The 21,787-nt window shown below is 40.5% G+C and overlaps 1 protein-coding gene and 1 long non-coding RNA gene across 5 annotated transcripts in view; one reads left to right on the forward strand and one right to left on the reverse strand.

Annotated features, from left to right (window-relative positions):
• The first annotated feature begins 4,301 nt into the window (after positions 1-4,301).
• Positions 4,302-6,736, forward strand: LOC120112452. Its single transcript, XR_005514083.1, has 2 exons — positions 4,302-5,288; positions 6,418-6,736. It is a non-coding gene; the product is annotated as an uncharacterized LOC120112452 (long non-coding RNA).
• Positions 6,737-7,796: 1,060 nt separating this feature from the next.
• The window catches only part of LOC103710197 (cyclin-A2-1-like), a 29,442-nt gene continuing 15,451 nt past the window's right edge, over positions 7,797-21,787 (reverse strand). For 3 of the 4 annotated variants that reach the window (XM_039131908.1, XM_039131907.1, XM_039131906.1), the window contains 6 exons: positions 20,327-20,402; positions 20,072-20,190; positions 19,938-19,971; positions 19,695-19,844; positions 19,479-19,613; positions 7,797-8,245 (listed from right to left, as the gene is read on the reverse strand). In XM_039131908.1, coding sequence (XP_038987836.1) covers positions 8,189-8,245; positions 19,479-19,613; positions 19,695-19,844; positions 19,938-19,971; positions 20,072-20,190; positions 20,327-20,402 — 571 coding nt within the window. In that variant the 3' untranslated portion in view covers positions 7,797-8,188. The remainder of the gene's footprint in view (positions 8,246-19,478; positions 19,614-19,694; positions 19,845-19,937; positions 19,972-20,071; positions 20,191-20,326; positions 20,403-21,787) is intronic. The other variant, XM_039131909.1, reaches the window with a different exon arrangement.

The following is a 21,787-nucleotide window of genomic DNA, read 5'->3' on the forward strand; positions in this document are numbered from 1 at the left end:
GCACATAGTAGCCTTCTGGAAGGGTGGAGCCCAGTCCCTTCCTAGGAGGGACACGGCCCTAGGCGTCGGCCGGTCCTACGACTTATATTCTGCTTGCCGCCGGGCATAGTAAGATCCCGCGAGGTGCAGTATGGCTTTCCGCGGATGTAGAATTCCCGCGAGGTGCCGTTTAGTATATAGAAGTGAGATGTTTCTATGGATTTCTGTTCTGGATACTGGCCAGTATTTGTATTATCAGTGTGGTGTCTTATCCTGCATATGCATGTGATTGTAGAGATTTGTTGTGGTTCGCCTGGGGCGTAAGACCCACCTTCCGACAGCTGTCTAGTGATGACTTCGCATATTGACACCCTGATTTACATATTGGTGTGGTGTCATATTCTATGCATGCATATGGCAGTAGGAAGTTGTTGTGGTTCGCCTGAGGTGTAAGACCCACCTTCTGATAGCTATTTATCAATGTTTCAGCATATTGACATCCGATTTGTATGTTCCAGCATTATGATTTGTCGAACATATTCATGAGTAGCATATATGTTTACTTGATTATTCCATATGTGCTCCAGATGAGTTGATTGTGATTGTGGTGATATTGATGATTTACTCCATATTCTCTATGTTGAGTTCATGTTCATCTTGTTATTGATCTTGAGATTTCATCTCGAGCCATGATTATATTCTATCTCATATGCATAGTACTCACTACTCCACTCACTGAGTATTCATATACTCACTCCCCAGTTTGATATTTTTGTTGCAGGACAGATGTTGTATAGAGAGGAGCAGGGTTAGAGATTGCCTGCTAGCTGTGCCGCTCCATAGTATAATATAGATAGAGGTTTATACCTTTTGGTGTATTATAAATCTTCTGTTGTATATAGTGTATAGTTACAGTCATAGATCCTGTTGTGGATATGGGTTTAACCATGGATGGAATGGAAACCAGATTTTTATACAGATGAGTTATATGCATGTGATGATGTATTGATATATATTATCCAGGTTCATTATGTGACAGATTATGTGATTGCTGCTCTGACAGGTAGTGTTGTTGTATGTATTGAGATAATCCTGACAGGTCACCATAAGAAAGGTGATCATTTTGTGCATGCATCATGCCAAAATTTTTCAGAATTTATTGATGATTGATAGGTAATAGGATTCTACGTGGTGGCTGGTGGCCTTATGCCTACCCGCACCCTAGGACTGTCGCGGCGGCCCGCCGGAAGCGGGGCAGGGGTCGTGACAATTATGTTGCTTACTGGGCTAGTGTAACTTATTATCCTATTTTATTTATTTTTCAGATCCAGAAGCTTGATCGCACGGGATTGAGGAGTACGATAGATTTTGGAAGTTTTTGCTAAAATTAGAATTTTGGTTAGTTTAACTAAAATATTTGAAATTATGTTGATATATGCAAATTTTGGAAACTTTGTAAGATTGTTTTGCATATATATTATTGTTTAAGCAAATTTTTAAGCATTTGTGATAGCTTTGACATGGTCAGCTACCTTGCGTGCCCATGCGGCCCGCCGCACGGGCGTGCGGCGTCTGCTGTGCTCCGGGCTCGAGGCGTGACAGATTTAGTGGTATCAGAGCCTAGATTTTAGGATTCCTTGGATCTGTTGGAAAGGTTGAGAAATGGGCAAGAGTTAGACAAGAGGATAATATTATTTGCTTTTTGTTATAAATATATTAATTAAAGAAAAAATTTATTAATATTTGTTATAAATATATTAATTGAAGAAAATATTTTATTAATATTTGTTATAAATATATATATATTAATTAAAGAAATTGATGTGTGTTAATCTCATCTTAAATTTTTGACTGCTAGGTAGCCGTAAACAATATGGAGGATGAGAGAGAAATAAGGGTACATTTCCCGAACCTTAGCAGCCAATCAATTTCACAAACCACTCCACACTCCGTGGCAACCCAAGCAAACTTGGCAAGAGTGTACCAATTAATGGCACAACTGCTCCAGCAACAGCAGCAAATGCAGTTGGCTGCCCAACCTGTAGAGTCGATTGATTCCTATTACGAGAGGTCCGTAGGCTAAATCCACCGATGTTTGATGGTGGATCTGATCCCATGACAGTTGAGACCTGGATCCGGAAAATGGAGAAGATGTATCTGGCACTCCAATTTCTCGAGGAGATAAAAGTCAGACTAGCTATCTCTATGCTAAGGGGGAATGCTGAGTTTTGGTGGTCTGCTATGGAGACAGCATATGAAGTCAATAGAATGACCTGGAGAGATTTTAAGAGGTTATTTTATACTCAGTACTTTTCGGACTCAGTGAAGCAAATAAAGCAGAATGAGTTTTTATCGCTGACTCAGTCCGAGCATATGCCTGACTAGGATTACGCCAATAGGTTTAATGAGTTAGGCCGATTCTGCCCCTAGTTCATGCAGGACGAAAGGAGTAGAGCCAACCAGTTCGAACAAGGGCTTAGATATAGGATCAGGTTCCGGACATCTTCACATTTATTTACCAGTTATAGGGATATTTTGGACAAAGCCTTGAAAGTGGAGGCTGAATTAAAAAGATCTGATAGAGACAAGGCTGACCTAATGAGATCTAGGCCAGCTAGAAGTCGGAGTGGCAAGCCATGGGACTTCAACGACGCTCCGATTCGGAAGAAGCCCAAGGCCTGCACTTACTCTGGCAGATCCCATAGTAGGCCCTGTCGAAGGAGAGCGAGGGCATGTTTTAGTTGTGGGTGGATTGGACACCTAGCATGTGCTTGCCCGAACAAAAGGAGGAATGAGCCCAGACTTCCTATACCTGGTGACCAGAGGCCAAGAAGCAATGCTCGAGTTTTGCACTGACCCACCAAGATGCCAATGCCAATGACCGGGTGGTGACAGGTACATTACCAGTCAACTCGATTGATAGCTCTATTCTATTCGATTCTGGCTCTACGCATTCTTTGGTTTCAGTTAATTCTTCTAGATAATTACACTGCATACTTGAGAAACTAAAAGAACCATTACATGTTACTACAACTCTACAGAAAACAGTAATTGATGATATTAGGTGCAAGAATTGCATCATAAGATAAATTTGTGGTGGTCTTTATTGATGATATTTTAATTTATTCTAGAAGTCAGGCCAAGCATGAGCAGCATTTAAGGATAGTACTGAAAACCCTAAGATAGGAGCAATGGTATGGTAAATTGAAGAAAAGTGAATTTTGGCTGGATAGTGTGATGTTCCTAGGACATGTGATATCCAAAGAGTGATATTCTAGATACATGAAGAACCAAGGTTCTTCTTCCAAGACGATGCACCCCTGCAATGTAATTCATCATTGCATTTTATTTCTACCCTGAAAGCTATGAAGGCATTAAGAAAGGGGTGTAAGACTTATCTAGCCTGTGTAATGGGTACCGAAAAGGAGACCAAACTGGAAGATATTCCAGTAGTCAGGAAATACCCGGATATTTTTCCGGATGGATTACTAGGATTACCCCCTAATCAAGAGGTCGAATTCACCATCAATCTCGCGCCAGGAGTAGGACCTATTTCCAAAGCCCCTTATCGAATGGCCCCTGCCGAGCTAAGAAAATTAAAGATCCAGCTGCAAGAACTCCTGGACAAGAATTTTATCCAGCCTAGTGTATCTCCGTGGGGAGCCTCTGTCCTGTTTGTGAAAAAGAAAGATGGGAGTATGCGGCTGTGTATCGATTATCAAGAATTGGACAAGGTAACAATAAAGAACAAATATCCTTTGCCCTGGATTGATGAATCTTGTAAGGTGTATACGGATCACAAAAGTCTAAAATACTTTTTTACTTAGAAGGAACTCAATATGAGATAGAAAAGATGGCTAGAGTTGATAAAAAAAATTATGACTTGTCTATACCCTACCATTCGGGAAAAGCTAATGTTGTGGTAGATGCACTGAGCAGAAAAGCTTCTGGTAGTATTGCTACTCTACTCACCTTCGAGAAAAGCTAATATTGTGGTAGATGCACTGAGCAGAAAAGCTTCTGGTAGTATTGCTGCTCTATTCACCTTCAGAAGAAGCTAATGTTGTGGTAGATGCACTGAGCAGAAAAGTTTCTGGTAGTATTGCTGCTCCACTCACCTTTTAGAAGGAAATCTTGGAAGATTTGAGGAGAGCAGAAATTGGGGTATGTTAGCATGATCTTGATGTATATTTGGCAAATCTGTGGGTCCAACATATCTTGATAGAGAGGATCAGGAATGCTCAAGCAGATGACCCTCAGTTATAAAAGATTAGAAGTGACATTGAAACAGGTTCTTAGTCAGAGTTCAGACTTCATGAGAATGGATCATTGAGATTCAGAAACAAAATTTGTTTTCCAAATGACTCTAATTTAAAGAGAGAAATTATGAGAGAAGCTCATAACACTGGATATATAGTACATCCTGGAAGTACAATAATGTATAAAGATTTGAAAAATATATTCTAGTGGAATAACATAAAGAGAGAAATTGCACAGTTTGTAGCTCGGTGTTTGACTTGTCAGCAGGTTAAGGCAGAACACCAGAGACCAACTGGGTTGTTGCATCCCCTTTCAATTTCTGAATTGAGGTGGGAACACATCCCAATAGACTTCGTCTCTACATTGCCTCGTACTCCTAAAGGTTATCATGCTATATGGGTGATTGTAGACAGACTGACTAAGTCGGCACACTTTTAGTATTCAAAATGGGAATGACACTAGAAAAGTTTGCGGAGCTCTATATTGAGCAAATAGTGAGGTTGCATGGAATACCGATATCCATTATTTTCGATAAGGACTTGTGGTTTGTATCTCACCTTTGGGGTAGTCTGTATAAACCTTTGGGAACCACTCTCAGCTTTAGCACAGCTTTCCACCCTCAGACCGATGGCCAGTCGAAAAGAACCATTCAGATCTTGGAGAATATGCTGAGGGCTTGTGTGGTTGACATGATAGGCTATGTGGGAACTGGAGGACGAGATGAAGAAAAAATATTCATGCCTTTTTGAAAGCTAAGGTATGTTAAATTTCGATAACGAAATTTTTAAAAGGAGGGAAGAATGTGAGTATCGGGCCGCCAGATGGGCCGACCTGGACCAAAGTCGGCAGCCCATCTGGAGGCCACTATCTGTTGCTTCGAGGGGGGAGAAGTGGATGTGCGATGGTTCTAGTAGAACCCACCCTTTTTATTAACTAAACCCACATCACGATTCCTCCCTCACCATTCTCCTTCTTCCTCAGAGACCGGGCTCCCTGAACGGACGTCTGCATCGCCGGAGAAGGCGCTCGTGACTCCTTTCCAAAGTAAGGTAAGCTTCCGACCATCTTAGTTTTCCTCTTCCCAGCCTTCTTCCCTCCCGATCTACTTGGGATAACAGAGAGAGAGAGGAGGAAAGAAAGCAAGCAAGAAAGAGAGAAAGGGTAAGAAGGAAAGGCTCACCGTGTGTGGCCGCGTGCGTCGCCAGCGCTGCTGACCCTGGCCATGAGCACCGCGATGCTGCAGCCCAGCTATGAAAGCCGTGACCGTCGTAGGGAGCGGCCGCAGGCTCGGCCGCGGTCATCCTGCAACGCCGCCGGCTTCTTCCGGTGTGTCTCCCCATCGCAGGAGAAGAGAGGGCCACCGCAGGCGCTGCCGGCCTCGGCCGGCCCTTCCAAGAGCTCCATCGCCCCTCTTCCCAAGCTCCGGCTTGGGATCTTTTTTTTTTTTGTGTGCTCACAGGAGAAGAGTGGGAAGGTGAGAGGAAGAAGAGAAGAGAAGAGGAAGGAGGATGCTTCGGGAAAGAAAAGAAAGAAGGGATGAGCGAATGCTTCGAGAAGAAGAAAAAAAGGAGGGAAACAAGGAAGCTTTGGGAAGAAATAGGAAGAAGAAAAGAAAGGGAAAAGAAAAAGAAGAAGAGAAAGAGAAGAAAAAGAAAAGAAAAAAAAAGGCCCATCGTGGGCCGAATTGGGCCAAGCTTGGGCTCTGTTAATTGCGGGCCCAACTTGGGCCCAATTGAGGCCACACCCCTTTATGGGCCCAACTTGGGCCTACTTCAGCCTTGTTGGACCCTATTTGGGTCGTACCCATTATGAGCCCAACTTGGGCTCAGCTCAGTCGTGTGCGACCCTATTGGGCCACGTCTAATAGTATTTTAGATTTTGCTTTACTCTGAAATTAACAAAAAAATTTCTTATATCTAAACAGATGCACTTGATCTGTTTGTTTGAAGTGGAATTTAAGCAATAAAAGGTAAATAATTTAATACTCAAAGTATATTTTTCAAAGTATTTGATAAAATAATTATTAGTGATTGAATCTTGAGATATATTTTGTACCTATTAAAATGGGTCACGCATGTTAAATATCATTTGAAATTTATATTATATGTTATGAAATCTGAAAAATGTGACTGGGCAAATGATGAAAAATTTATTTTATATACATGTATGTATTTTCAGCATGGCTATGATCTGGCCCCGCCTATGAGGATTATTCGTTGGCCCTGTCGACCTGTATATGTGAGAGTCGGGTTTCGACACCGTACCATTGGTGATTAGAATAATGGTGTTTGGACACCGTACCACCGGTGTTTAATAATAGTGGTGTTTGGACACTGTACCACCGGTGTATAACAATAGTAGTGTTTAGCACTTTGTGCGACCCATGCTACTGGATTTCGTGGCCGTAGCCTACGTATGTTGGGATTTTAGTATCAGAGTTTTTGTGAAAATGATGATAGGTTTTGAAAAGAAAAATTAGAATGCTTATTGTGATTTATTTTCCAGTCATAATTTTATGTTTTAATTAAATATTTGATATGCTTTGACCCCACTTTAGGGTATTATGTTGCTTACTGGGCTAGTGTAGCTCATTATCCTATTTTATTTGCTTTTTAGATCCAGAAGCTTGACCGCACGGGATTGGAGAGTGCGATAGATTTTGGAAGTTTTTGCTAAAATTAGAATTTTAGTTAATTTAACTAAAATATTTGAAATTATGTTGATATATGCAAAGTTTGAAAACTTTGTAAGATCGTTTTGTATATATACTAATATTTAAGTGAATTTTTAAATATTTGTGATAGTTTTGACATGGTCAGCTGTCTTGCGCGCCTGTGCAGCGTCTGTCGTACTCCGGGCTTGGGACGTGATAGGTGCATAGGGTCGAAACAGTATTTTGAAAGCGTCCGGATAGATGCCAAAGATTTTACTCCTAATACTTTGGACGATGCCAATTGATTTTTTCTTAATCCTATAAAATGGGGATAATGGACTCAGCAACTATTTTAACCCCAGGTAACCAAAGAAATGAAAGTTAACAAGAGCAGCTCCATCCACAAACATCCAGCAGATCTATCAAAAAGGGGAACCTGGGCTTGTCTCTGGCTATGAAAGAAAAAGAGCACAACTCACCTAACCGGACGTTAATGGCGTGTAAATAACGGAGAAGGCTTGCACTAGAAATGGTTCCAGCATTAAATATGGTTTACGTGCATGATCATGAGGATTCATGAGGAATATGGATACATGAGGACGAGGGATTGTCAAAGGCAATGCATGCCCGAACAGCCACTGCGGGTTTGGTGAAGGGAACGCATAACTGAACAGCCATAGGTTAGCTCACGAGTATCAAGTTCACATATCAAAACCTGACATTATTTGAGTTCTGCAAGGTTAAAAAGATGTTTTACTAGATCTACTTTTGGAGAAATTCTGGGAAGCTTTCTAATCCCAAATAGATTCCATGCAATATGATAGCCGTTTTTCCACATATCACAGGACTCCAACCATACTTTTTCTTCAGAGCATCATTGTAAAAACAACAAAGAAAACAGTGATAAAGTGAAAATTATCGAAATTTCAAATTTATGTCAGAAAGTTACAATTTCCTCTCGCAGACAGACAAGCATGAATCCATGCATAAGCTGTTTTTTTGCATGAGAAAATAAAATCATGAAATGAACTAAACATTTGTTTTGGCATATTTCAGCCACTCCCATCCCTCTTATAAACTTTTCGTTTCACAGGCTGGCTTGGAAATACCAGAGCCAGAATATTTAAAATGAAAAAGTAGGCACCACCCACCACCATAAATGAAGATCAAAAGAAACGGACAAATAGATAATCAGTAGATCCAGTCTTTGCTAAGAATCAGAAAAGAGGTAATGAAACTTTAGTGCGATCACTCTCCAATGGCACAGCCCATGGAAGATAGAGGCATAGATCACAATCAACAAAAGATTGATTGCGGCAATGTTGGAGATGTCAGAGCAGCCACACGTTCGATCTGTTAAAAACATTGCTCAGCATTTACTAATTGCCTATATAATGGAAATAATTGCAGATTCATGGTACTATTTAACTAGAGACATTAAGGCTTCAAAATTGAGCTAACTGTGAATCAAATCCCTAAAAGTACACTAACAGGATTTTGAACACTTCTTGTTAAGTGTCACAATATTTTTCTCTACTTCTATGACACTAAAAAAGGTGTCTCGATGCACAAGGCTCCCGCTGCTGTGGGGTCCAAATATAAAAATCCATTGAGGATAACTTGATGTGCCAGACTGTGGAGTGATTGAGTAAACCCCTAATTGATTTTGATGAGCTCAAAGCATTTGAGTATATTTTATATTATACTAATGAATTCAATCCAGTGTTTCAGGCAAATATGTATGAATTTCTGTTTAAGTTCCTCGAGCTTTGGTTCAAAGTAATTTGGCTAAGTGTTGGACTCAATTTGAACCAAAGTCTGCATCATGAGTCGACTCCAGAACTTTGCGAGTCGACTCCGGGTGGTTTAACGTTTCTGGCACAAGCTCAGTTGACTCCGACTGAAAACAGACAGAAAGACAGAACGATGGGTTTTAGACCCCGTTAACGAGTCGACTCCAAAAAGTTGAGAGTCGACTCCAATGCTTGCCAAGTCGACTCCCGATGGTCCCGAGTCGACTCCAAAAGGTAACAAACAGAAAGACAGAACGATGGATTTTAGACCCTGTTACCGAGTCGACTCCAGAAGATTGCGAGTCGACTCCGACGCTTGGCGAGTCGACTCCCAGTTTGTCCGAGTCGACTCCTAGAGGAAAACAGTCTGAAAGGCAGAGAACCAATCTCGAAGACCCTGAAAACGAGTCGACTCCAAGTGTTCCAGACTCGAGCCTCAAGTCAGCCAAGTCGACTCCAAGGCAGATCAGTTCAAAAGACAGAGAATCGGTTTTCCGGTCTCTGAGAACAAGACGTCTCCCGAAGATCTCGAGTCGCCTCTCAAGACAGCCGAGTCGACTCGAGGAAGAAAAACAGAAAGATGGGTTTCTGAAACCCTGAGAACGAGCCGACCCCTAAGTGCCCGAGTCATCTCCAGATGTTGGCGAGTCGACTCCAGTTTTGGTCCAAGTCGACTCCAGGACGAGACAAGCACTTTAATTCAAATCCTGAACAGTGGTCGAGTCGTCTCCAATAAAGCGCGAGTCGACTCCAGCAACAGCCGAGTCGACTCCAGATCACACGAGTCGACTCCGATCCCTACAGATACATTGTCAGGATGTGCAGACGGGACAGAACGGCTCCAAATCTCTCTCTAACGGCTAGTTTTCAGAAGGAACCACTTAAATAGCTAGAGTGAACAGTAGTAGACAACAAGAGAGCTATTCTATTTGAGCATTAAAGCATTTCAACCACCAAGAGCTTTCGTAGAGTAAATCAAAGAAAAAGAAGGAAGAAATGCATTCAACTCAAACCGAAAAGTGCTTCCTTCGGATTCAAGGAAGAAGTGTATTCACCTCCAAAAAGAACCAACATAACTAACCTTGAAGGACCCAAGAAAACTTGTGTACCTAAGACTATATGATTTCTTTGTGTAGGAGTGTCTTACAGCCAAGCTCAATAAACATCGTTGGTACTTGGATAGTAGCTGCTCAAGACACATGACGGGTGACAAAGAGCAATTCTTCATCCTAGAGTCTAAGAAAGGAGGTGCGGTGACTTTTGGAGACAATAACCAAGATCACATCATTGGTATCAGTAAAATACAAATTACACATTCAACCTTTGTTGATAATGTTCGGTTTGTAGATAGTCTCAAGCATAATTTACTTAGCGTTAGTCAATTATGCGATAAAGGTTTTGATGTTTTGTTTAAGCCATCTAAGTGCATCATAACCAATTCAATTGACAATAGCTTAGTTTTCAAAAACCTAAAACATGGCAATATTTATATAGTAGATCTTGATGATCTTGCTAAAAACAGCCGCTGCTCAGTAGCTAATGATACTAAGCTCGGTGAGGCAAGTTAGTTATGGCATCGTAAATTAGGTCACGCAAGCATTGACACATTATCTAAATTAATTAAAAGAGATTTTGTGATTGGTTTGCCAAAGCTGAAATTTAAGAAAAATAAAATTTGTAAAGCATGTCAATTTGGCAAACAATCTAAAAGCTCTTTTAAGTCCATAAATTGTCTCTACTACTAGACCTCTTGAGTTATTTCACATGGACCTTTTTGGACCAACTAGGACCACAAGCCTTGGTGGAAACAAGTATGGTCTTGTCATAGTAGATGTTTTTTCTAGATATACATGGATCATATTTTTAGCTCATAAAGATGAAGCATTTTCAGTATTTAAGAAATTCCATAAGGAAGTAACAAACGCAAAAAATACTTCAGTTATAGCTATTAGGAGTGATCATGGAACGAAATTTGAAAATCATCTATTTGAAAATTTTGTAGTAAAAAGGGAATAACTCATAATTTTTCTGCACCTAGAACTCCACAACAAAATGGAGTGGTGGAAAGAAAGAATAGAACCCTAAAAAAAATGGCTAGGACCATGTTGTGTGAAAGTGATCTCCCAAAGTATTTTTGGGGTGAAGCTATTAACACATCATGTTATATTCTAAATAGAGTTCTATTGAGACCAATTATAAAAAAAAACACCTTATGAACTTTGGAGAAATAGAAAGCCCAAAGTAAACTATTTTCATGTTTTTGGTTGTAGGTGTTTTATTCATAATAATGGCAAAGATAACTTAGGTAAATTTGATTCCAAATCTGATCAAGGTATCTTTTTGGGATATTTTACATCAAGTAAGGCATATAGAGTCTTCAACAAAAGAACCCTTGTTATTGAAGAATCTATTCATGTTGTTTTTGATGAGTCTAATGATGTTTCCTCTAGCAAGAGAGTAACTTTTGATGATGATGCAGGGATACTTGAAGAAAAGATGGATAACATGACCTTACAAGAGGATGAACCGAAGCAAATTGAAGAGACTTCAACAAGCCAAGAGGCAATTGCTGAACATGGGCTTACAAAGGCTTGGAGGTATGCTCACGATCATCCTAAAGAGTTAATCTTAGATGATCCATCTCAAGCTGTTAGAACTAAAGCCTTTCTTAGAAACTTAAATAATCATCTTGTATTTGTTTCACATCTAGAACCTAAAAACATTGAAGAAGCTGAAAGTGATGTAAATTGGATAAATGCTATGCAAGAGGAACTTAAACAATTAACAAGAAACAAAGTATGGAACTTAGTTGAAAGATCCTCTGAATACTCAATAATTGGAACTAAATAGATGTACAAAAATAAACTTGATGAAAATAAAGTTATGGTTAGAAACAAGGCTAGACTAGTAGCAAAGGGCTATAATCAAGAAGAAGGTATAAATTTTGATGAGACCTTTGCTCCTGTGGCTCGACTTGAGGCAATTAGATTGTTACTAGCATTTACATGTTTTAAAGATTTCAAATTATTTCAAATGGATGTAAAAAATGCTTTCTTGAATGGGTATATTAATGAGGAGGTTTATGTAGAACAACCTCCTATTTTTGAAAATCATCAATACCCCAACCATGTTTACAAATTAAATAAAGCACTTTATGGTCTAAAACAAGCCCCTAGAGCATGGTATGAAAGACTTAGCAAATTTCTATTAGACTATGAATTTTCTAGAAGGAATGTTGACACAACCTTATTTTTGAAAAAGAAAAACAAAGATATGTTAGTAGTGCAGATTTATGTATGTGATATTATTTTCGGTGCTACTAACAATCGTCTTTACGAAGAATTTGCTGAATTAATGCAGAGTGAATTTGAGATGAGCATGATGGAAGAATTGAATTACTTCCTCGGACTTCAAATCAAACAATCTAAGGAAGGAATTTTCATCAATCAAGCTAAGTACATCAAGAAAATGCTAAAGAAATTTGATATGGATGGAAACAAGTCAATTGGCACTCCCATAAGCTCATCATGCAAACTAGACAAAGATGAGGTAAGTCAGTAGATCAAAAGCTGTATAGAGGTATGATAGAATCTTTACTATATCTTACAGCAAGTAGACCTGATATTATGTTTAGTGTATGCATGTGTGCTAGATATCAATCTAATCCTAAGGAATCACACCTAATTGCAGTTAAGAGAATTTTTAAATATCTCATAGGAACAAAAAATATAGGTCTACGGTACTCTAAAGAATCAAGCATAAATTTAATAGGGTACACTGATTCAGACTTCGCTGGTTGTAAACTTGATAGAAAAAGCACCAGCGGATCTTGTCATTTTTTAGGAGAAAACCTAATTTCATGGTTTAGCAAGAAACAAAACTCGGTTGCACTATCTATGGCTGAAGCCGAATATGTTGCTGCCGGGAGTAGTTGTGTTCAAATTTTGTGGATCAAGCAACAACTTGAAGATTATGACATTAAACAAGATAAGATTCCCATAAACTGTGATAACACAAGTGCTATAAATCTAACTAAAAATCCAATTCAACACTCAAAATAAACACATTGAGATAAGACATCACTTCATAAGAGATCATATGTTAAATGGTGATGTGATGCTTGAATTCGTATGTACTGATAATCAACTTGCTGATATCTTCACAAAATTCTTGAGTGAAGATCGATTTTGTATTCTTAGAAGAGGGTTAGGAGTGATTGATCCATTCCTGTGATACTCTTCTCTAATTCATTGATTTCGATGATTAGCTTATGTTGGATATAGGATTTCACGTTTGTGATCATCAAATCATTTCTTAAGTTCTAAAGATTTTCATATTTCTCTTTTGGAACGGAATTAACTGGGATTTTGGGTATGTACCAGAGTTCGAGTCGACTCGAATGAATCTAAGAGTCGACTCGTGGGCGAGTCGACTCGCGCATGTTCAGGAGTCGACTCGCGAATTTTCAGGAGTCGACTCGAGGTCGGAAATCCGTCTTTTAACCCTAAACGAACCGATTTTTCCCAAAACCTATTTTCGGCCGTCACTGTTCCAAAAACCCACGAGTCGACTCGCGCATGTTCAGGAGTCGACTCGCGAATTTTCAGGAGTCGACTCGAGGTCGGAAATCCGTCTTTTAACCCTAAACGAACCGATTTTTCCCAAAACCTATTTTCGGCCGTCACTGTTCCAAAAACCCTAGAGTCGTCTCCCACGGTCGTCTCCGATTCCCTTCTTTGTTTTTTCTCCATTTTTTCCTCCCTTTTTCACGTCTCTCCGTCCTTGATAGGTCAAGATGCCTAGGAAAGCCGTTGTCCCTAGCCAAAAGAGACCTCTCACAGCGAGCGACGCCAAGAGACGGTCTAAGGCGCGGAATGAACCCGTGAGGCCACCACCTCCGGTTCCCTCTCCGCCTAGGTCGATTCCTTCGCGTTCGTGCGCCGGGAGGATTGTCTCCACCAGGAGGAAAGTCGATTTTGACTTACTCTCCCATGAAGGGTTCACATTAGGGCATCTTAGGGCCCAAGGTTTAGAATATTTTTGTTCCCTTGACCTTCCAACATACCCTAGGTTAGTCAGGAAATTCTATGGCACCGTCACACGAAGTGGCGGTGGTATTCAAGGGAATGTAGCCAATGTCCCTATTTCAATCTCGGAGGATCTTATTGCTCGAGTCCTCCACCTCTCTCGTGAGGGGATAGCTCCCACATAGGGCTGGAAGTGGGCTCGGGCCGGCCCGAAGCCCACCGTGTCGGACCGCCTGCGGGCCGGGCTATGGGCTAGACCCAATGAATTTTGGACCGGGCTCGGGCTGCAAACTTAAGCCCAATTCTATTTCGGGCCGGGCTCGGGTTTTCCATTGGCCCGGCCCGGGCCCGGACCAAGCCCGAGCCCAATGCCAGCCCGAACCAAAATCGACCACGGCCCGAAATCAACCACGGCCCGAATTGGGTATTTGGCCATTTGGGTAACCGGGTTACGGGATTTGGGGATTTTTTGCGGTTGCCGAATCGCGATTTGCAGAGGCTTGTCGTCGTCGTCTAGGGTCCGGTGGAGGCGTGGAGGCTCGTCGTCGTCGGCTCGTCGAGTGCAGCCCTCGAACAAAATCTCGCCCGGCGATATCTTCCTCTCCTCGCCACCGTCTGCACGACAGTCAGCAAGCATCGGCGACGAACGGAACGAGTGATTGGATCCGATAATGAAGGCTAGTGCGAGGGCTTCCGAGAAGTGCCGGGGCGGCGCGGAACCGCGAGAGAGGGAGAGGAGGGGAAGAAGAGGAGACGATCGAGGAAAAGGAGCGGTCCTTAAGGAGGGAGGAGGAGAGGGCGAGGGCTCGGCGAAGGCGGAGGGAGAGCGCCATGGCTAGAGGGTTTAGGGTTCCGGCAAGCTACTAGGGTTTGAGAGAGGAAGAAAGGAGGTGACGGGAACTCAGGTATTTTCTTATTATGGAACCCCAAGTCTTAATACATATGATCACGTGCACTGAGAAATTTCAATGAAAGGCTATTAGTTATATTTAATATGAAGAAGAGATGCTGTGCTCCTTTTTGTGTATTAGTTCTATGAATAAAAGAGAAGTAGGACCATTTCGTTAAGCATCACACTGTATTCAGTAGGTTTTATCATTATTACACAGTAATTTTTTTGGGGGGTAGAGCGACATCTCAAACTGAGAAAAAAAAACTGTAAACTCTAGAACATTGCATCACACTTTTTTTTGATAGAAAATGGAGGAAGCGAATTACTTCCCCAAGCTTAAATCAATCAAAAATTATTTTGATGGAAAATGGAGGAAGCGAATTACTCTTCATGTGATCGAGCTGGCCCAATCGGGCTCGGGCTGGGCTCGGGCCAGGCTCGGGCCGATTTTCAATAATACAATTCGGGCCTAGGCCCGGCACGAAGCCCGGAAAATAAATTCGGGCCGGGCTTGGGTAGGGGTGTGGCCCTGCCCACTTCCAGCCCTACTCCCACACATTCCACCGATAGGTCTGAGGACCTTACGGCCATCCTAGGGAGAGTACCCCAATCGCCTATTGAGGAGGTTTTTGCAAATCAGCTCTCCACTGAAATGCGCCTCCTACTTAGTATTATCTCTCGCACCCTCTTTCCCAAAACCGGTAGATTTGATTTCATTTCCGAAAAAGACTTAGACTTAATATTCAATATCTTACATGGAATTCCTCTCAACTTCTCAAAACTCATTTACAATTACATTAGTGAACCCCCAGATAAGCCTAGATTGAGTCTCCCCTACGGTATGCTCTTCATCTTGATCTTTAGGAAGTTAGAGGTTCCTAGCTCTGAGGGGGAACCCTTTTGCTCACTTCGATACACAGACCATATGGGTGAGGGAACTCTCCACCGATGGGTTTCCACAAGGTGAAGGGTACATGGGTTAGGAAGTCCTCTACATCCATACCATCTGACCCCACTGCTCATCACTCTCCTACCTCTGACCATGACCAAGACATCTCCATAGATCCTCCACCTTCCCATCCATAGCTGGTCCCTCATCCACTGTCGGGCCCTCGTCCTCTACTGGACCTTCATCCACAGTGCCACCACCTCAGCAGCCTCTAGAGGTCAGAATTAGTCCTGAGCAGCTCCGAGAATTGAGGGATGACATTGTGAGGGAACTCGAGGTACCTCCAGTACACCCTCCACCGAGCTGACTCCCTCCACAGTAGCAGTGTCTGTCATGGTACCTGAAGTCAAGGAGGAGCTGTCCAGTCTGAGGAGTCTAGTTCAGAGTCAGTACTTGAGCCTCACAGCTATTAAGAAAGACACGAAGCAAATGCAAGATTCTATAAGATCTGAGCTGCTAAGGCTAAATCAAGGAGCAGAAAGGCTTGCAAATGTAGTGATAGATAAGCTTGATACAATCAATGAAAGCGTAACCCAACTGACCCAGACTCAAGCTAGGACTACTTCAGAAATAATTGTGCAACTGGGGAATCTCTCTGAAGCAGTTAGTTTGGTTTTGCAATGTCAGCGAAGAAATTTGGGAGCTTCATCTTCTTCTTCTAGACATCCTTAAACTTGTATTTTGTTTTATTATCATTTAAAGTCCTTTTGGACTTTCAATCATTGTACTCAAATTTTGTAATACTTCCAATATATTGAAGTCTTTTTCTAAAAACTTGTGTACATTGTGCTTTCTGTGTTATGAGTATTGTGTTATGAGCATTGTCTACATTGATTCATTGATATTCCACCTTTTTGCTATGATGACAAAAAGGGGGAGAACCTATGATATATTGTAAATAAAGAGAATCACTAAACAAGAAAACCTTTAAGCAAAATATGAATATTCGGAGATTAGTTGAATCATATTCAAGAAATTTTCTCTTCTATACTTAAGAACTTAAGCTCAAGTTTAAAACATTAAAAGAAAATTCAGAAAACTTAAACAAAGTTCAAACAAAATTGAATGCATATGTTGAGGGGAATAATCTGAAGAAAACAAATTCATTATAAACTTATAAGCCAAACAATTGATTGCATGATTTGAAGGCTTATATAATTCCAAATGAAAGGGGGAGCTTTAATTTCAAAGTTTACTGATTCATATCTTTCAATTTTTGGATACACTAAATGACTAGACATTTGAATTCATTTCGAAACTTCATTACAAATCACTTCTTGAATGAGCAATTCACTTTACAAATACTCAATGTTTTGTTATCATCAAAAAGGGGGAGATTGTGGAGTGATTGAGTAAACCCCTAATTGATTTTGATGAGCTCAAAGCATTTGAGTATATTTTATGTTGTATTAATGAATTCAACCTAGTGTTTTAGGCAAATATGTGTGAATTTCTGTTTAAGTGCCTCGAGCTTTGGTTCAAAGTAATTTGGCTAAGTGTTGGACTCAATTTAAACCAAAGTCTGCAGCACTAGTCGACTCCGGAACTTTGCGTGTCGGCTCCAGGTGGTTTAACGTTTCTGGCACAAGCTCGAGTCGACTCTGGAACTCTTCGAGTCGACTCAGACTGAGAACAGACAAAAAGACAGAACGATGGATTTTAGACCCTACGAGTCGACTCCAAAAAGTTGAGAGTCGACTCCGATGCTTGCCGAGTCGACTCCCGATGATCTCGAGTCGACTCCAAAGGGTAACAGACAGAAAAACAAAACGATGGATTTTAGACCCTGTTATCGAGTCGACTCCATAAGATTGCGAGTCGACTCCGACGCTTGGCGAGTCGACTCCCAGTTTGTCCGAGTCGACTCCCAGAGAAAAGCAGTCTGAAAGGTAGAGAACCAATCTCGGAGACCCTGAGAACGAGTCGACTCCAAGTGTACCAGAGTCGACCCCCAAGTCAGCCGAGTCGACTCCAACAAGGCCCGAGTCGACTCCAAGGCAGATCAGTTCAAAAGACAGAGAATCGGTTTTTCAGTCTCTGAAAACGAGACGTCTTCCGAAGATCTCGAGTCGCCTCTCAAGACAGCCAAGTCGACCCCAAGAAAATACGAGTCGACTCGAGGAAGAAAAACAGAAAGATGGGTTTCTGTAACCCTGAGAACGAGCCGACCCCTAAGTGCCCGAGTCATCTCCAGATGTTGGCGAGTCGACTCCAGTTTTGGTCCGAGTCGACTCCAGGACGAGACAAGCACTTTAATTCAAATCCTGAACAGTGGGCGAGTCGTCTCCAATAAAGCGCGAGTCAACTCCAGCAACAGCCGAGTCGACACTAGATTGCACGAGTCGACTTCGATCCCAACGGATACATTGTCAGGATGTGCAGACGAGACAGAACGGCTCCAAATCTCTCTCTAACGGCTAGTTTTCAGAAGGAACCACTTAAATAGCTAGAGTGAACAGTAGTAGACAACAAGAGAGCTATTCTATCTGAGCATTAAAGCATTTCAACCACCAAGAGCTTTCGTAGAGTAAATCCAAGAAAAAGAAGGAAGAAGTGCATTCAACTCAAACCGAAAAGTGCTTCCTTCGCATTCAAAGCTCTACTACTGTCCTCCAACTTTCGGTTCTTTCAAGAGGAGACTCAGAAATCGAAAACCCCCACTTCCTCATCTAAAATCTGTTTGAGGGCTTCTAACTCTACTTTGCTTATATTGTTCTCACACCTGCTTTTTAGAAGCTTTCTTTGTGAATTCTTAAACTTTGTTTTTCTTACTTGATTCAATCAGGGGATTGAATCAAGGGTTGTAAGGTTTGTTGGTGAACCAAAGATAAAACCAACGGTGTACCGGAAAAAACCAACTGGGTTTGATTGTGAACCCGGAAAAATAATTGGGTGGTTCTAGTCGGTGAGCCTGTCAAAACCGATCGAGTTCGTTGTGACCTCGTGAAAACAACAAGTTGGGTTATAAGCTTGTAAAACAACCGGCTGTAATCCTAGGGATTATAGTGAACTTCCAAGTGTGGCTTAGGAAGTGGACGTAGGAGCAAGAGTTGGCTCTGAACCACTATAAATCTTTTGTGTTTGTCTTGCATCGTGTCTCTTTCACTCTCTTCACTCACTGCATCTAGTAATCCAACTAATTCGCTTGCAATAGATTTAGTTAATTACTCATCATATTTTTAATTGATCAATATTTAATTAAAACCCAATTCATCCCCTCCCCCTCTTAGGTTGTCTCCTTGGGCAACACAGACCTATCATCAAACCTTTTAAGATATTTGGCACCATACCAATTTTCTAGGAATACCACAAATCAAGAATGCTGCAAAGATTTGCTCCATTACCAATTAATCCACAGTAGACATAATTTAAGATACTTATAATATATGTGTTCATGTGTGTATGTATATGTATGTGTGTGTATATGATGCTAGATTGGGCTAACACTCAAGTGGATCTCTACTCAGATCCGATCAAGTCCAAATCAAATATGGGAATCCCATATCAATAGTTCAAGCTGGTACTAGACTGCCTACATACTAAAAATCATATGATTTAGTGATCCCTAGCCTATGCATCAAGTGGTCAAAAAAATAGACAATCTAAATAACATTAAATTATATTGGTTCTTTTGATTGCTTAATGCATAAGCTAGAAATCTCCAGATCACATGATTTAGTGTGCAAATAGCTTATAGGTAGTAGATTACATCCAATGGCTCGGATCATCAATGTGGGATCCCCATTGTCTAATCTAGAACTGACCGAATCTGAGTGAAGACCTACTCAAGGTGCAGCTAAATCCAGCTCTATATATATACACACACACACATGTATATATCATGTATATATATATATATATGAGGGGTGAAAAAAATTATGTGCAACTATTTAGTAGTTTGACAACATTTTAGAACACTGAATACCTTCTGCAGACTATACTTCTCACGAATAGCATTCAGGGGGCAGTTTTTGGAGTTCATCTGCAACTCTTGCAATGCAAGAACTGTTGCTTTAAGATCTGAAGCCTTATATGAGGTGTAATGCTCCAGAGTAGGATTCTGCAGAGAAGAATAAAATGGAAATCACAATCAATAAAACTTAATTAGATTGAAGGAAAAGTGAAGAAATTGTTCACAGACCCATGGATAGTCAGACTGATCCAGCGTCCATCTAGCAAGAAGCACAGCAGATGCAGCTATGGCTGAAGGAAGAAACTTCAGGAAGCTACATTCAATCAGTGTCAGCTCTGCCAGATAATTAGCCAAGTATCCCAATGCTAGACTTGGAACCTGCAGCTTAGAACAAATGGAAATTACAAAGCCTACAGATTTATCACCTAGTGGGTGGAATACAAACCCATCCTTTCTCAAAATCTACCTCACCTTATATGTTGCTTGTGCTGCTCGAACGAATCTCCTGCAAGTAAACATAGTGATAAAAGAGTAGGCATTAGAACCTTAAATTTTAAGATATTCTCATACTGCATCTCAGAAAGTGGAAGTACATAAAGCCTTACAGATGAGTTATGAAATTGTTTAATTCTGGTAGATCTAAAAACCTGAGAAATGTTTTTATGGTGGGCACAGATAGTTGAAAGCCTAAATAATTCAGTACTTGACTCTCCATTTTGACAACCTGTAAGTCAGAAGCCAGCAATATTCACATGATGTGAAACTGACTCTCATTGAGGAGAATGTTTTCCGATTAACAGTACCGAATTATGCAACACACCATTAAAATTAAAATTAAAAACGAAAAGGTAAAAACGTACCTCTGCCTTAGTGTACGTGTTGTCTGTAATAAAACAGAATTCTTCAACAGAAGGAGCGCAAATTTCTTCATATTTCCTGCAAATAGAATAACAAAAGCTATGGCTTTCATTAATATAACAAACAAAAGAGCTATGCAACTTTATATCATCACAACAAGCATATGTCTGAGACAAAAGATAGATCATGGATCCTTTATTGTAAAAGTGTAACTACATTAGACAACAAGATTATACCAGATTAAAAGAAAAACTAATGACAATATAAAGAACTCCGAAAAAAAAATCACGCTATAAAACCAATGAAGAGTAGAAAAACCAATGAAACAAGAAAAAGCAGCATCAATGTGGCAGATCTAGCTGCAAAATCTGGAACCTAGCCAGAAAACCACTAATATGGAAACATTTAATGGGTTATGTACTGCATCCAATCATGTGTGATTAAGCATTGTATTCTCAGAGTGTAAGGATTTGACCATCTTGAAGATATTTGACCATCTTGAAGATATCACAAATATTCAAAGAACCATATCTCTTTCTCATTGTATGTGCACGTGCTCCATGCCCCCCTCCCCCTTTATCTGTGTCATTACTCATATGAGAACCAGTCTTAGGCATATGTGATGCATATGAGACAGGCGGTCGCAACTGAGGCAAGGGAATAGATACATTTAATTTTTAGATGGTTGGCTTTAATTGATAAAATAAAAATGACACAAAAATTGCACGATAGTGTTTTGTATCAACCATGATAAGCACAAAGGATAAAAGAATGGATATTTATGATTTACTTTAAAAAAATCAGATACATGTTTGATTTTCGATGTAAGAACAAAAATGTGAACCACACTTTCAATTAACCTAATTTTGGGATTCAAGATATGTAAATATGTTTAGAAAGAATGAAAACTGTCCATATAGTCGATATGCAGATGATTTTAGTAACTAACAATGCAAAAGTATAAGAGACCCAGAGAAGGAAGATAAGTGATTGCAGTGGAAGAGAAAGTGCACTACGGAAGGTGGGAGACAGAAGGGGGGAAGAGAGACAGAGAGAGAGAGAGAGAGACCAAACCACAAGTTATGTAGCTTTTATTGGTCAGGCTAGCCATTCATGATAACAGAATGAAAGACTCCAAGGAGCATGAAGGTTCTAATTTACCTGTATCTATTTAATTTTGAATTTTAGATGATATCTCATAATGTTGGATATTAGCCGACCCAAACTAGTTTGGGATTAAGACTTAATTGAGTTGAGTTATCTTTTAATGCCGAATATGTCTGGAAATGAACCTATTTACTTGTCATGCATGCCTTGAATCATAATTTAGTGGGTTTCAGATGAGATTTAACACATTTCTATCACTAATTAGATTAAGCTGTGACCTTCTCTCTCTACAAAAAAATATCCAATAACAATACCCATTTGAAAGATACGAGCAATAAACTATACAAATTTTCATA

This window comes from Phoenix dactylifera, chromosome 11 (assembly GCF_009389715.1).
Source record: "Phoenix dactylifera cultivar Barhee BC4 chromosome 11, palm_55x_up_171113_PBpolish2nd_filt_p, whole genome shotgun sequence".
Lineage (NCBI taxonomy): Eukaryota > Viridiplantae > Streptophyta > Magnoliopsida > Arecales > Arecaceae > Phoenix > Phoenix dactylifera.